This window comes from Onychostoma macrolepis, chromosome 09 (assembly GCF_012432095.1).
Source record: "Onychostoma macrolepis isolate SWU-2019 chromosome 09, ASM1243209v1, whole genome shotgun sequence".
Lineage (NCBI taxonomy): Eukaryota > Metazoa > Chordata > Actinopteri > Cypriniformes > Cyprinidae > Onychostoma > Onychostoma macrolepis.
The window spans coordinates 6,454,911-6,467,982 of record NC_081163.1 but is presented as its reverse complement, the minus strand read 5'-3'; the positions used below and the strand labels follow the sequence as shown (position 1 = coordinate 6,467,982).

The window sequence follows — 13,072 nt, the reverse complement described above, 5'->3', positions numbered from 1 at the left end:
AAACTTACCAGGGGCTTCTGAACAGTATTGTATATTTCAATTACTACTAAGAAAATAAGCATTTTAGCCATTAAATATTTGCTTGGTTATGTCTAAAGCTGACTTGATTTATTCTTGATCATTAGAAGTGATGTTATGGTGCCTTGGAAGCTGGTCCGAAACCTTTGGAGGTTTCTTCATACATAAACCCTGCCTGTTAATTGGCAGCTACCTTCAGTTTTGGACACAGTGTTAGTTAGCTGATGAATATTTCAGCTTGACTGAAGGAACATGCACCCCCGCTGTCCATTAAGAAGAAAAAGAGCTGGACCTAAATGATCTCGTCCAGCACAAGTGCCCACCTCCAGTTCATTTTTAAAAAGCAGCGTTGAGGACCTGTGGTTGAATTCAACACTTCTGAATGGTGAAAAAATACACTGATTTTTCAGGGATCGCATAAATAAAATCATTTTATGTAAATAAAATAAAAGAGCATTTTTATTAAGTCTGAAAATTCAGCTCTGTCTTCACAGGAATAAATTACATTTTAAAATATATTCAAATAGAAAACAATTGTTAAATTGTAATAACATTTCACAATATTACTTGTTTTCTAATGTATTTTTAATCAAATAAATCCAGACTTTCAAAAGCATTGCAAAATCTTACTGACCCCAAACTTCTGAATGGAAGTGTAAATTGATATAAAAATGTTATTAAGTAAATGTATTATTCATTTATTTTTATAGAGAATAAAATAGAAAAGTACAAGATCCACTGTTTTGGAAATATTTGTTTGTTTATTTATTTGTGCAATATTGCCGATTCAATTAAATGCATTCCAATGAAACCAGCATGTTAGCTAGCACAGTTAAGTCTATTTGTATTTGACATTATTGTTTTTTGGCAGCTTTAAGTAAAATGAATGCATGTCTCCAGCTGAGTAAGTGGCAGAATTACGCAGTATCTCGTTGGGACAGATCGTTCTTAAAGAGAGAGTTAATAACCCTCTTTTCACCAACAGGGTGTCTGACTCTTTATAGGAGCCTGTTGCTGCCCCCTTCTGGTGCTCAGTGTGTTTATGGCTTCATCCCGTGCCATTCACAGAAACAGCGACAGATGCACTTTCATATATTCCTGCTCTAACACCCTCACCTGTCTGAAGAGCAGCTCTTCCTCGGCTTGCCTCTCTCTCTGCTGGAACTCTTCATCTTGCTCATCCGGAGGTTCCTGTTTGATGGTGACCCCGTGAGGAAGAGCCTCCGTGGAGTCGCCCAGCCCCTGGTGCTCCCGCAGCTCCTCCTCCGTCTCCTCCGGGTGGCTCTCATGCTGTCGGCCCGGCTCGTTCGGCTTAGCCATCATCTGAGAGAAGCACATGTCAAAATCACCATCAATTCAACCGATGAAGCAGAAGGCTACTGATAATGAATAACTTCTTTACAGAATATGATTTGGATCTTTACTCAATAGTGCTGGAAAAACCTTAAAAATGAAAAACGTATTACAATTATTAGTTCTACTAAACAATAAGATTATTTCTTTCTTTTGTTGAAAGAAATGAATACTTTTATTCAGCAAGGACACATTAAATTGATCAAAAGTGACTTTAAAGACAGTTATAATGTTACAAAAGGTCTATTTCTATTAAAAATCAAATAAACGCTGTTCTTTTGAACTTTCTATTCATCAAAGAATCGGTAACACTTTACAATAAGGTCCATTAGTAAACATGAACTAAGAATGAACAATACTTCAACAGCATTCTTAGTTAATGTGAATTTCAGCATTTACTAATGCATTATTAAAATCACAAGTCGTGTTTGTTAACATTAGTTAATGCACTGTGAACTAACACGAATAAACAATGAACAACTGTATTTTCATTATATGTTCATTGTTTGTTCATGTTAGTTAACACACATTAACTAATGTTAATAAATGACACCTTATTGTAAAGTGTTACCAGAATCTGTGGTCCTGGAGTAATGTTTCCTAAAATTCAGCTTTGCCATCACAGGAATAAATTACATCTTAAAATATATTAAAATAGAAACCAGTTATTTTAATTTCATATATCAGATCATTAAACAATTGTTTGCTAGTTTTTGTTAGTGTAACTAACTATTTAAAAAGTATAAACCAGCCCTTAAAATAAAACTGACCCCATTTACCTTATTAATACACATTTTTAAAACAATAAATATCTTTGTTCACTCAGAATCACATCACTTAACGGAAGTAAACAGGTTGTGATTGTGAATGTTGACTAACAAAACAGCTTCATGAGAAAAGGACCTCTGCAACACACACAGATCTTGTGTCAAAAAATACAGAGTCAAAGCTACAGTTGCATTAAATAATACTCTTGGAACAACAGGAACAAAAGAAACTGTCTTCTTGGCTCAAGTTCATGCTGTGACAGCTGTGTCTAACCCTATCACTGTGGCAATGACAGCTCTAGCCCCGCCCTCACCCCTGCTCTCACACACACACACACACACGCACACTTGAGTGTGGTAAAAACACAGCCCCCTGGCAATGTGCCGAGGGAACATAATTGACGTCAGAGCGCTCGGCAATTGCCTCATCGCTGTGCTTCATTCCAAACAAGCTTTTCTTTTTTTATATTCTCCTCTTTGTTTTCCCCCCGTCCTCTCCCTTCAGCGCAGCGAACACGTCGGATGTTCATGCCAGGTAAATTACACATTACATTTCTTTCTAAAATGAATCAGTCAAAGCCAAAATGACAAGAACAATCCAAAAATTGATAACAGATACCATTTGAAAGCTGAAAAACTTTGCAAAAACGTCAATCACCCAGGTCTTTTTGTCACAAAAAGTCAATAATTAGGTCTAAAACATCTTCGGTTGTTCACAAAGTTAGACTTTCTGTCAGCGTGAGTAACTCTGCACACAAACTTGACAGGTATGGCTTGGGTCATGAATATTAATTAGGTTATTTGAATTCTGTCATCATTTACCCACCCACATATCTGTCCATTGGTAAGCAAAGGCTGTCAAGCTCCAAAACTGACAGAGATAAAGGATAAATAAAGTCATAAAAGTAGTCTTGAGTACTATTTTTGGGGTTTTCTGAAGTCAAACTTTAGGAAAACAGAAATGACATTTTTCACCAACAACCTTCACCGCTGCAGCACATAAATCTCATTTACATTTGTGTATATTCACATGTGGTGAACCTAAAGCAGTCATGCAAGATTTGTAGTCAATTATGCCAAATTATGCATTATTTGAATATATGCATATTTAAATTGCACAAATGAGAAATCAAAACTACATTGGAGGTGGGGGGGGGGTTGTTTTTCACTTAACGGAAGTAAAACGGGTTGTGTATGTTGACTTTAACAATACAGGACTTCATGAGAAAACATCAAGATATTTTGAAGAATGTTGGTAACCAATTGCTGGTAGCCAATGACTTCCACAGTATTTTTTCCATATTGTGTAAGTCAATGGCTCCCGGCAACTGTTTGGTTACCAACATTCTTCAAAATATCTTATTTTTTGTTCAACAGAAGAAAGAAACTCATACATGTTTGGAACAAGTGACAGTTATTTTTGCATGAACTATCCCTTTAACATGTTTCACCATGTTTACATCCATTTTGCCGATTTTTTCCTAGATACATCAAATAAAAAGTACAAATTAAGTCCACAGATATGCAGAAAACCACATGCACTGATTCACAACATATGTCTCCTCACATCTCCCCCGTGAACTTTAAAAACACAGGAATGGAGTCATATCTAAACAGCGTAAATGCTTGGGAAGCATTAAATTCCTCTGACATCTGCTGAGCAGAGGCAGTATTCCCGGAAGCCCAGAGTGTAGCGCTGAGGTGATCCACACCCGGTGAGCTCATTCTGATATGTTTGTGTGCAGGCATGGATTAACCCCATAACTAATCTATAATGCACAACTGCGGTGGTGAGAGCACAGGCATTAGAAACAAACCAAAAACCCTGTAGGATAACGGCCCAACACTAGTAATCTCCACAGACCTCACCACACACTCCATGAGCAAACACGAGGAGGGATAAAACGGGGCGGTTATGGAGCACAGCAAGTATTTTTCTCATTCGTTTTCGCAATTCTTCAATGAAAAGTTCATAAAGCAAATCAGCTAGCTCTTAGATGAATTATAAACTTCATTCTGAAGCAATTCAATGTGGAAAAAAGCATGGAAATACAGACAAGGATGCAAGATTGCTCATACCATGTAGCACTGTGAATGGCATATATTAAATAAAAATGATACAATAATTATGATATAGTTATTGATTCCAAGTACAAAAACAATACATATTTTATTTTATTGTCAAACACTCAGATATGTACAATTATAAAAGTAGTTTAAACACGTAGGGAGATGAGGAAATCAGTGGAATAATTTTATAGCAAAACATTTGAATGAAAAAGTGAAGAAAAAATGGCAAACAAATTAAAAATAAATAATGCACTACTGTTTCAAAAGTTTGGGCTCAGTAAAATGTTATGCAAAGATGCAATAAATTGATTGAAAGTGACTTTTATAATGTTACAAAAATCTATAAAAAAAAACTGTTCTTAGAAACTTTCTATTCATCAAAGCACAACTATTTTCAACATTATCATTATTATTATCATCATTATTAAATCAGCATATTAGAGTGATTTCTGAGGAAACGTGACACTAAACACTGGAATAATGATGCTGAAAATTCTGATTTAGCATCACAGGAATAAATTACGTTTTAAAATGTAATCAAATAGAAAACAGTTCTATTGAATTGTAATAATATTTCACAAAACTTTATTTCTTTATTTCTAAAACTTAGAAAATATATAAATACATGAAATTAAAATTGATCAGTCTTTTGAAATGGTACCAGCAGACAAATTTGTTTCTGTTAAACCCTGTTTAATTGCGAATCTATCCAAAGATTCAGTCTGGGTCTGCTCATGACTGCAGTCCCACGCACGCACGCACACACACACACACACACACACACACACACACACACACACACAAGCAGAGTGCTTCCGGTCTGACCATATAAGGAAGGCACATCCTGCTGGTTGCCATGGTGATTAAGGGAGCTAAAGACAGACAGAGCGCTGTACCTTGCTGATGTGAAGCTGCTGCTGCTGGAACTGTTGCTTGTGTTTTTCCAGGAACTGCTGGTGTTGCTGCTGAACCACCAGCTGCTGCAGCGCCTGGGCGTTCTGGGGCAGGGGGGCCGACTGTGTGCGTCCGAGGGGCCGATGCTGCCGGAGCTTGTGGATGGGATGCGACTGCAGGGACACGCCCCCCAGGCCTGGGGACACAACACATGGCTTTGGGTTACACAGCAGATTCTAGTTAGCACTCAGCCCCAAACTAATTAACACCTCGCCTGCTTTGGCTCTCGAGGGGTTAAGTTTCCTGAACACACGGCTGAAGATTTAAGCACATCTCTGCCTCATGCCCACGGATCGCTCACGAAGCATCTAATGCACAATGTACATAAAACAAGATCCTTCTCAAAAAGTGACAGAGCGCAATCAGAGCACTGATCTTGAGAGATTAACCATTTCAAACTTAACATGTTGTCCTAAATATGTAACTAATCGTGCAAAATGTGTAAAAGAAACAGCAAAAGATGTGGCCAAAAATGGCCAAAGATGTTTATATGTGCATGTGATGCATTTATACATAGAAATAATAATAATAATATAAAATATAATAATAAATATAATATAAATCAATATAAAATATAGATAAAAATAAAATAAAATTCTACAAAATTAGTTAAACACGTATAAAAATGTGTTAAATATGTGATATATAGTAAAAATATATAAACTGTATATATATAAATGTGAACATAATATATTAATATAAAATATATATGATATATTCATTAATTGTATAGAAAATATACATAACATTATATGACAAAATATATCAATTTCATCGAATTATATTCTATAAAATTACTAAAACATGTATATACTGTGTATAAAATACATAAATAATTTTAGATTGTATTGTTTTTAATAGAATTATAAAAATAATCAATTTTTATAAATGAAATTATTCAATATAAATAATTTCAAATAAAACTATTTTTAACTATGAAATACATATACATAATACATTTTATATAATTACATAAAATAAAATGATAAAAACATGTATATAAAAATATTTCAATACATACAACAACAAAAACAGAAAAACTATGTAGCTTGTTACCGTTCATGCTGATCATATAAACACAGCTATGTAGGAAATTGTTTTCCTTGGATAACAATCAATTATACTGTGCAGAATATTTATACAAAAAATATGTTGTAAAAAACGTAATGCCACAACTGACCAATCAGAATCCAGCAGAGAGCAGTGTTATGAAGACCACAGAGTAGCCCAGTATGTCACCGTTATGAATTGAAACATGCATCTCTGCCTCCACTACACTGAATGATGGATCGCTAAAAGAAAAGCTACAGTTTTCATTCAGAAAACGTTATTATTTATTGATTTATTTATTTAGTGTTATTGTGCCACTCTGCTCCAGACACTCTCCATCACTACTCCTCCCAGGGGCTTGACACTTCCTGTTTGTACACTTCCTGTGGATTCGCTAGTCTCCCTGACAACAGTGGGCGGAGAAGAGGTTTCCTCTTTAACGTGATGGTCTATGATGGCACAAATCATTAGTCAGAATTGACTGCGCCAGCGAGGCGTCTCTCTCTCTCTCTCTCTCATCCTCAGGATAAGTATTGACCTCTTCTTATTGGCAGCCTCTCTCTCCCGTCTCTTGTGAAGCCGATCCTGGCACATCAGGAGGCTAATTAACACCGCCTATGACTAATTTGATTAAAATGAGCCTTCTTTAGTGCGTATCGGAGGAAATTGAATCCAATTTATAAAGGGCGCTGCATAACCTATGCTGGACTAATTACAACCAATAAATGCATGACATCCGCAGGGAGAGCGAAGCGCGTCGCGTTATGATCCTGCGAGGCCCCGGGGCACCTGGCTGTTCCGAGGCCCCCCTTTGGTGCAATTTTGAAATGTAATGTGCAAATAATGGGCAATTATGTCACAGAAATGAGAAATATTTGTGTATTATGAGAATTAACAAACCAAGTGAATAATACATTTAAGCAATACAACAGTTGCAAAGATTAGACATGAATTATGAAAATGAAACATTGAAAGTGGGAGCAGCGGGGTAAAGTGTGTCAGATGCTTCAGGGTAAGCTGTGCCGTGGTGAATGACTGAAACATTTCAAGCAGCGGCCAATTTTCCTTCCATTCAAAGAAAATGAGGAATTATACAATAAGTCTGGAGAACTGCAACATACTTGGACAACAAAGCTTACTAGTTATAAAAAAAAGTGAATTTTTGTATTTTACAAATATAATATAATATAATAAATTATTTAATTTAATAACAATAATAATACAATAAAAATTAAGTATTTTATTTGAAAGAAAATTGTTCTCATATTCCCCAATAATTTTACATTTTCTCTGGACATGACACAGCTTACCCCTAAAGTGTTACAGAACTCATTTATTTTTAATTTCTAAATGTAAAATTTACAAAATGTAAATCAAACTTCAATGGATAGATGTTATAGACATTCTCTTCTCACTTTGTGTTTTACCAGAGGACAACTTCAATAAAAACGTCTCTGCGGGTCAAGGTGTCTCGGTAACATCAATATTGGTTATTATGACTGCGACTGACCTGCGACCAGAGAGTTCTGTGCGGCCGACTGCTCCAGAAGCACCATATGCTGCAGGAGAGTGTTGTGTGCCGAGCCGCCCTCCCGCTCTAAGGTGGACGCGGCCAGGTAAGAAGGCAGGTGGGCTCCTGGCATGAACGGAGTGGTTATGGGTATTCCTGGCTGCAAGCCTGGCATTGCCATTCTGTCACCATCCTGTTGGCCAGATGCCACCTATGTGAATAGAGAATGAAAGAGCATAATTCCAAAAGAATCTAGGGCAAAGAAGACAGGACATTCCCTCGTAAATTATGTTTCGCTTGCGTCAGAGACCCGCAGTCAGTTATTGTCTCTCAAAAGGCTCTTTCTGAAACGCCACTGGTGCTGAAAGCCACATGTGGCCCCCTGACGCTCCAGACAGGGGCCTCTCTATGACGGAGAGAAAGAAAGATGGACTCACGCTGGAGGGGCCGGTGGCTGGCAGGCCCAGGGTGATGTTGGGAAGGGAGGGCGATGTGTACAGAGACAGCTGGCTAACAGGACCCTCTCTGCCCGTGAGTCTGTGCGCCAAAGATGGCTGGAACGACACACACACACCAACATATGCACAGATAAATAAACCCCACCGTTAAAAACAAACAGCTCTGTCTGGTCGCTCTCCGGACCCCTGCGGGACCCGTCTACAGAAGGAGACTGTGCACAGTTTAAAAACATGCATGGAAACAGCCAGGAAAATCACAGAACACTTCCTAAAGCAACAAGCGACAAGTGTGGCCACCAATAAAACTGAGCTATAACTACTAAAACGTGTCCTAAAGACAAATCATGCAAAGATATTTAGAGGTCCATTTAAGAACCAGCCAAGAAGCTTCGAAAGAGATGTCATGCGTTGCAGTGATTTTATCATGCTTAAAAGGTTTTCTTAGGCACAGTGAAGCAAAGAGCCTAATTAAAAACCATTACAACAGGCTTTTATTAAATGGTGGCAAAAGTGATATTACTGAAGACACAGATGTTTAATAAATAATACATTTTATTGTTAACAATAGTCATAATAAATCAGTTTTAAGCTGACCAGTGTAGTTAATCATTAATCTAAATTTAGATTGTGAAGCTTCTTTGCAACTTCCCCCATTAATTTGTATGCAATGTTGGAGGTTAAGCATTACAACAAGTAACGCAAGTTACGTAATCAGATAACTTTTTTCAAGTAACTAGTAAAGTAATGCATTACTTTTAAATTTACAAGAAAATATCTGACTTACTTTTTCAAATAAGTAATGGAAGTTTTCCCATTTATTCACTGACACCTTTCCTGTCCCCATGTTGAGAGAAATCGGGAAAGGCACTTCCTTCAGACTGAGGCTTATTTATTTCAGTTGGTAGCTGCCAAAAATATTACTTTTGGGTTTTTTGTTATTAAAAATAAATAAGCAAGCCCAGCTCAGGAGACGAAAAGTAACGCAAAAGCAACTTAATGCATTACTTTCCATAAAAAGTAACAAAAATAAAAGCAATTAGTTACTTTTCTATGGAGTAACGCAATACTGTAATCCATTACTTTCAAAAGTAACTTTCCCCAACACTGTTTGTATTTAATAGTTTTATTAAAAGTCATTATAAATATTTTTATTAAATATTATATATTTTTTATTTTATATTAATGAACAATATTAAAATACAGAAATAATTAATAGATAAATATATTTATGCAAATATTAGAATAAAAACAATTCAAGTATTATAATATATTACACATAACATATTATAATTTGACAAAGTAAGGATGATTTTACATGTTATTATCATTTTGAAAAATGATAATGTTTCAGTTTCAGACCACATCAAATATAATATAATTCTCATTTGAGAATTATAATAAATACCAGGGATTTCAAAACTGCTGTGGTCACAGATTGATACGCAGTGCACTGTACCTCCACTGGACTGCTGGAGATTGATCCAGCGATGCCGTTCTCATTGGTAATGTTGTTTGAACTGTTGTTGGGTGAACTCGGACCAGAACCAGGAGCACTGCTGCATGCCGATTCTGAGAGAAAATGGACTTGATTAGTTCGGTGTCAGTCAAGAATGAACGGATGTTGGAGTCATGGCCTAGCAGGGCATACAGGAGATTCTGCCAATCATGTTTGACATTTTTTACTTTCACTATGAATAAAATGTGAACAATGTTCAAAACGGATCCTCTCACCTGCCATGTCCAGAGAGCGCTTCTTTGCAGTGGTGATCGGCCCATCCTTCCTCCGAAGCAGCGGGCTACTCCTGCGCTCCGTAACTTTCTGCTTCAGCCTGGATCGTAGCTTCAGGTTGGGCTCAGATGCTAATGAGAGATGGAACAGGAAATATAGTTCATATTGCAACATTCAATATACATTGAACATAGACAGGAACTGTGTGTGTCATGCAAATAGTGAGCTAATAAGCATAACATATATTGCACATAAAATACTAGATAAAATAATAAAAGCTTAATTAGAATAATATTTTTAAAAACTTAACAGTCTGGAATGGGTTATGAATTATATTTAACTTGAAAAATAAAAATTAATACACGATTACAAATAAATATAAACAATTAAATCATAAAATAAATAAATATATTAAAATAAATAAATATCCAAAAAATGTATATAAATAAAAATAAAAACACAAATAAATACATAAAAATAATTGAGAAATAAATATTATATAAAGAAAAGAAATATAATGAAAATAAATAAATACAGAAATATAAAGAAATATATTAAAAATTTAAAATAAATATTATTAAAAAAGAGAAAGAAATAAATACATTAAATATTAACATGTATACATATAATCGATACATAATATATACACATTAAAATCCATCTGAAACAAATCCTGATCCTCCACTGAAAAAGATTTCTGGTCTGACATGATTTTTGACTGATTCAGCAAAACAACTTAAATAACCAGGATGTTTGACACTAGTTTGACCTGTCCCAAGCAACGAATTAATCCTTATAAAAGAGGCTAGTTCAGTTCACTCATTATGCTTGTGAATCCATATTCCAGTTCAGAAACAATGGAGCAAACCAGCATCTGAACAGCTTCCAGCTTGGCACAGCAACTTGCCCGAAAGTTTAATCAAGTCCATCTAAGTGTAAACACTGCAAATGAATACCCTCGGTCGAGAGGGCTTTCAGTTAAACAGTTTGCAAACACAAGCTCTTGGGAGTGTGACGTAGCGTGTCAGAACAGGCCTGCCACTGAGGCGGCGCACAGGCCTGGCCAGCAATTTACCAAAACGAAAGTTCACCGCGAGGGTCACGCCTGTTTGAAGCTGTCATCCAGGCACGGACGATTCGCCCATTAGCCACTGCTGACATTTTCACCCGCTCACATACTCCAACAAAGGCTCCTCAATCCCTCTCTTGCCCCAATTGTGCTCTAATGCGTAATCCTTGCTTCATTTGTGACCCCGTGTCAAAATGTGCATGGCCCAGAGAGAAGTGCATGCAAAGTTCATTAGAAGCAGTGCAGGCCTGGCCACTGCAAAGTGCACTCAATAGTCATTTGGAACGGAACCTCATGCACCTTTTGCCATCTGCAGACATTAACATGAATGAACTTGTCAAAGTGCTCAAATCATACAAACAGTGATGAGGGACACGTGTTTCCTCTCCCCAGTCATGCGTCTGTCATTAAGAAGCAGTAAAACAATTTAGTACATAGTTTTAAAAAAGGTTACTTACTCACCCTATTTTTTTCTTTTTTTAAGCCTAAACCTTTTTTTCGTTAGTAAAGATTCATGCATAAAACAGGAGAGAAAAAAAAAAACTGGATACGAAAATGTAAACTATAGTTTATTAATAAACTACAGTTAATATAAATTATAGTAAGCTTGTATGTTAACAGTAGTTTCAGCAAGAGGGTATATAATATAAAATATTAAAAGTATACTTACACATGTAAGTGTGTGTGTGTGTGTACATACATTTTTTTTACAGGTGATACTTTTTTTTGATGATTAGTAAGTTTAGCATTTATTTCAAATGTAATAATCACTAGTTACATAATAATTAGTAATTAATAAGTGTAAATAATTATATAAACTTTATCAATTACTGTCAGTACATTAACAGTAACCACCATTAAATTCCATACAAAATAATAATAATAATACTACATCTAAAAAAAATACAGACTAAGGTTTATCATTACTATTATTATTATTATTTTATTTATTTATTTTGTAGTATGAGATACTGCTTTGAAGTTAATAGTGGACAAGTGCAAAGTTTCTGAAACAACTGAATACATACTAAATTAAAAGATCAAACATCTGGATTGCATCACACCATCATTGCATTGCATTACAACTCAAACATCTGCATTGCATCAGAGCACAGAAATAAACATCAGACTGAATAATCACATTACAACAATAAAGTGACTAACACACAGAGCACTAACACGACAGGCTGCCAATTCATAAACACATATACCTAAATACATATATACAGTGAATCAATTTCAAAAGTAAGTCAAACTCAATTTAAATGAGATTTGTATTTACATTTAGTCATTTAGCAGACGCTTTTATCCAAATTGACTTACAAATGAGGACAATGGAAGAAATCAAAATCAACAAAAGAGCAATGATATGCAAGTACTATAACAAGTTTCAGTAAGTCTAACGCAGTACACGTAGCAAGGTTTTTTTTTTTTTTAATTATATAAATAAAATGTAAACAGATAGAATAGAAAAAGAATAGAGCAAGCTAGTGTTAGAGGCCTTTTTTGCTTATGTTAATTGCATATTAAATAAAACAAAAACACAAATAGAATACAAAAATATTAGAAAAGCTAGTGTTATTATTATTATTATTTAAGAATAGAATTAGAATATAGTGCGCTAGAGTTAGATGGTCAAATAAAGATGGAAGAGATGTGTTTTTAGCCGATTCTTGAAGATGGCTAAGGACTCAGCTGCTGGGACTGAGTTGGGCAGGTCATTCCACCAGGAGGGAACAGTTCATGAAAAAGTCTGTGAAAGTGATTTTGTGCCTCTTTGGGATGGCACAATAAAGTGACGTTCACTTGCAGAACGTAAGCTTCTAGAGGCACATAAGCCTGAAGTAATGAATTTAGGTAAAGGGGTGCAGATCCAGTTTTATGGAAAGTAGTGTTAAAATCAAAAGCAACCATACTAAAAGAACAAAAAATGAACATCGATTGACTTATGGAGAGGTAAACCAAACAGATATATTAGGTACGGTTGTAAAATTTATCTAGCATTAGTATAAAGCAAATGATAGTAAGTATGGTGCTACTTCTGGTCACACACTAATCACTTAAAGCAAATACTGGGAAAAACATATTTGTTAC

At 35.5% G+C, this 13,072-nt stretch overlaps 1 protein-coding gene across 6 annotated transcripts in view; it reads right to left on the bottom strand.

The window, feature by feature from the left end:
* Window positions 1-13,072, bottom strand: part of hdac4 (histone deacetylase 4) — a 255,008-nt gene that overhangs the window by 70,181 nt on the left and 171,755 nt on the right. For all 6 annotated transcript variants that reach the window (XM_058787006.1, XM_058787010.1, XM_058787011.1 and 3 more), the window contains 6 exons: window positions 9,912-10,040; window positions 9,637-9,749; window positions 8,160-8,276; window positions 7,723-7,933; window positions 5,105-5,298; window positions 1,135-1,341 (listed from right to left, as the gene is read on the bottom strand). In XM_058787006.1, coding sequence (XP_058642989.1) covers window positions 1,135-1,341; window positions 5,105-5,298; window positions 7,723-7,933; window positions 8,160-8,276; window positions 9,637-9,749; window positions 9,912-10,040 — 971 coding nt within the window. The remainder of the gene's footprint in view (window positions 1-1,134; window positions 1,342-5,104; window positions 5,299-7,722; window positions 7,934-8,159; window positions 8,277-9,636; window positions 9,750-9,911; window positions 10,041-13,072) is intronic.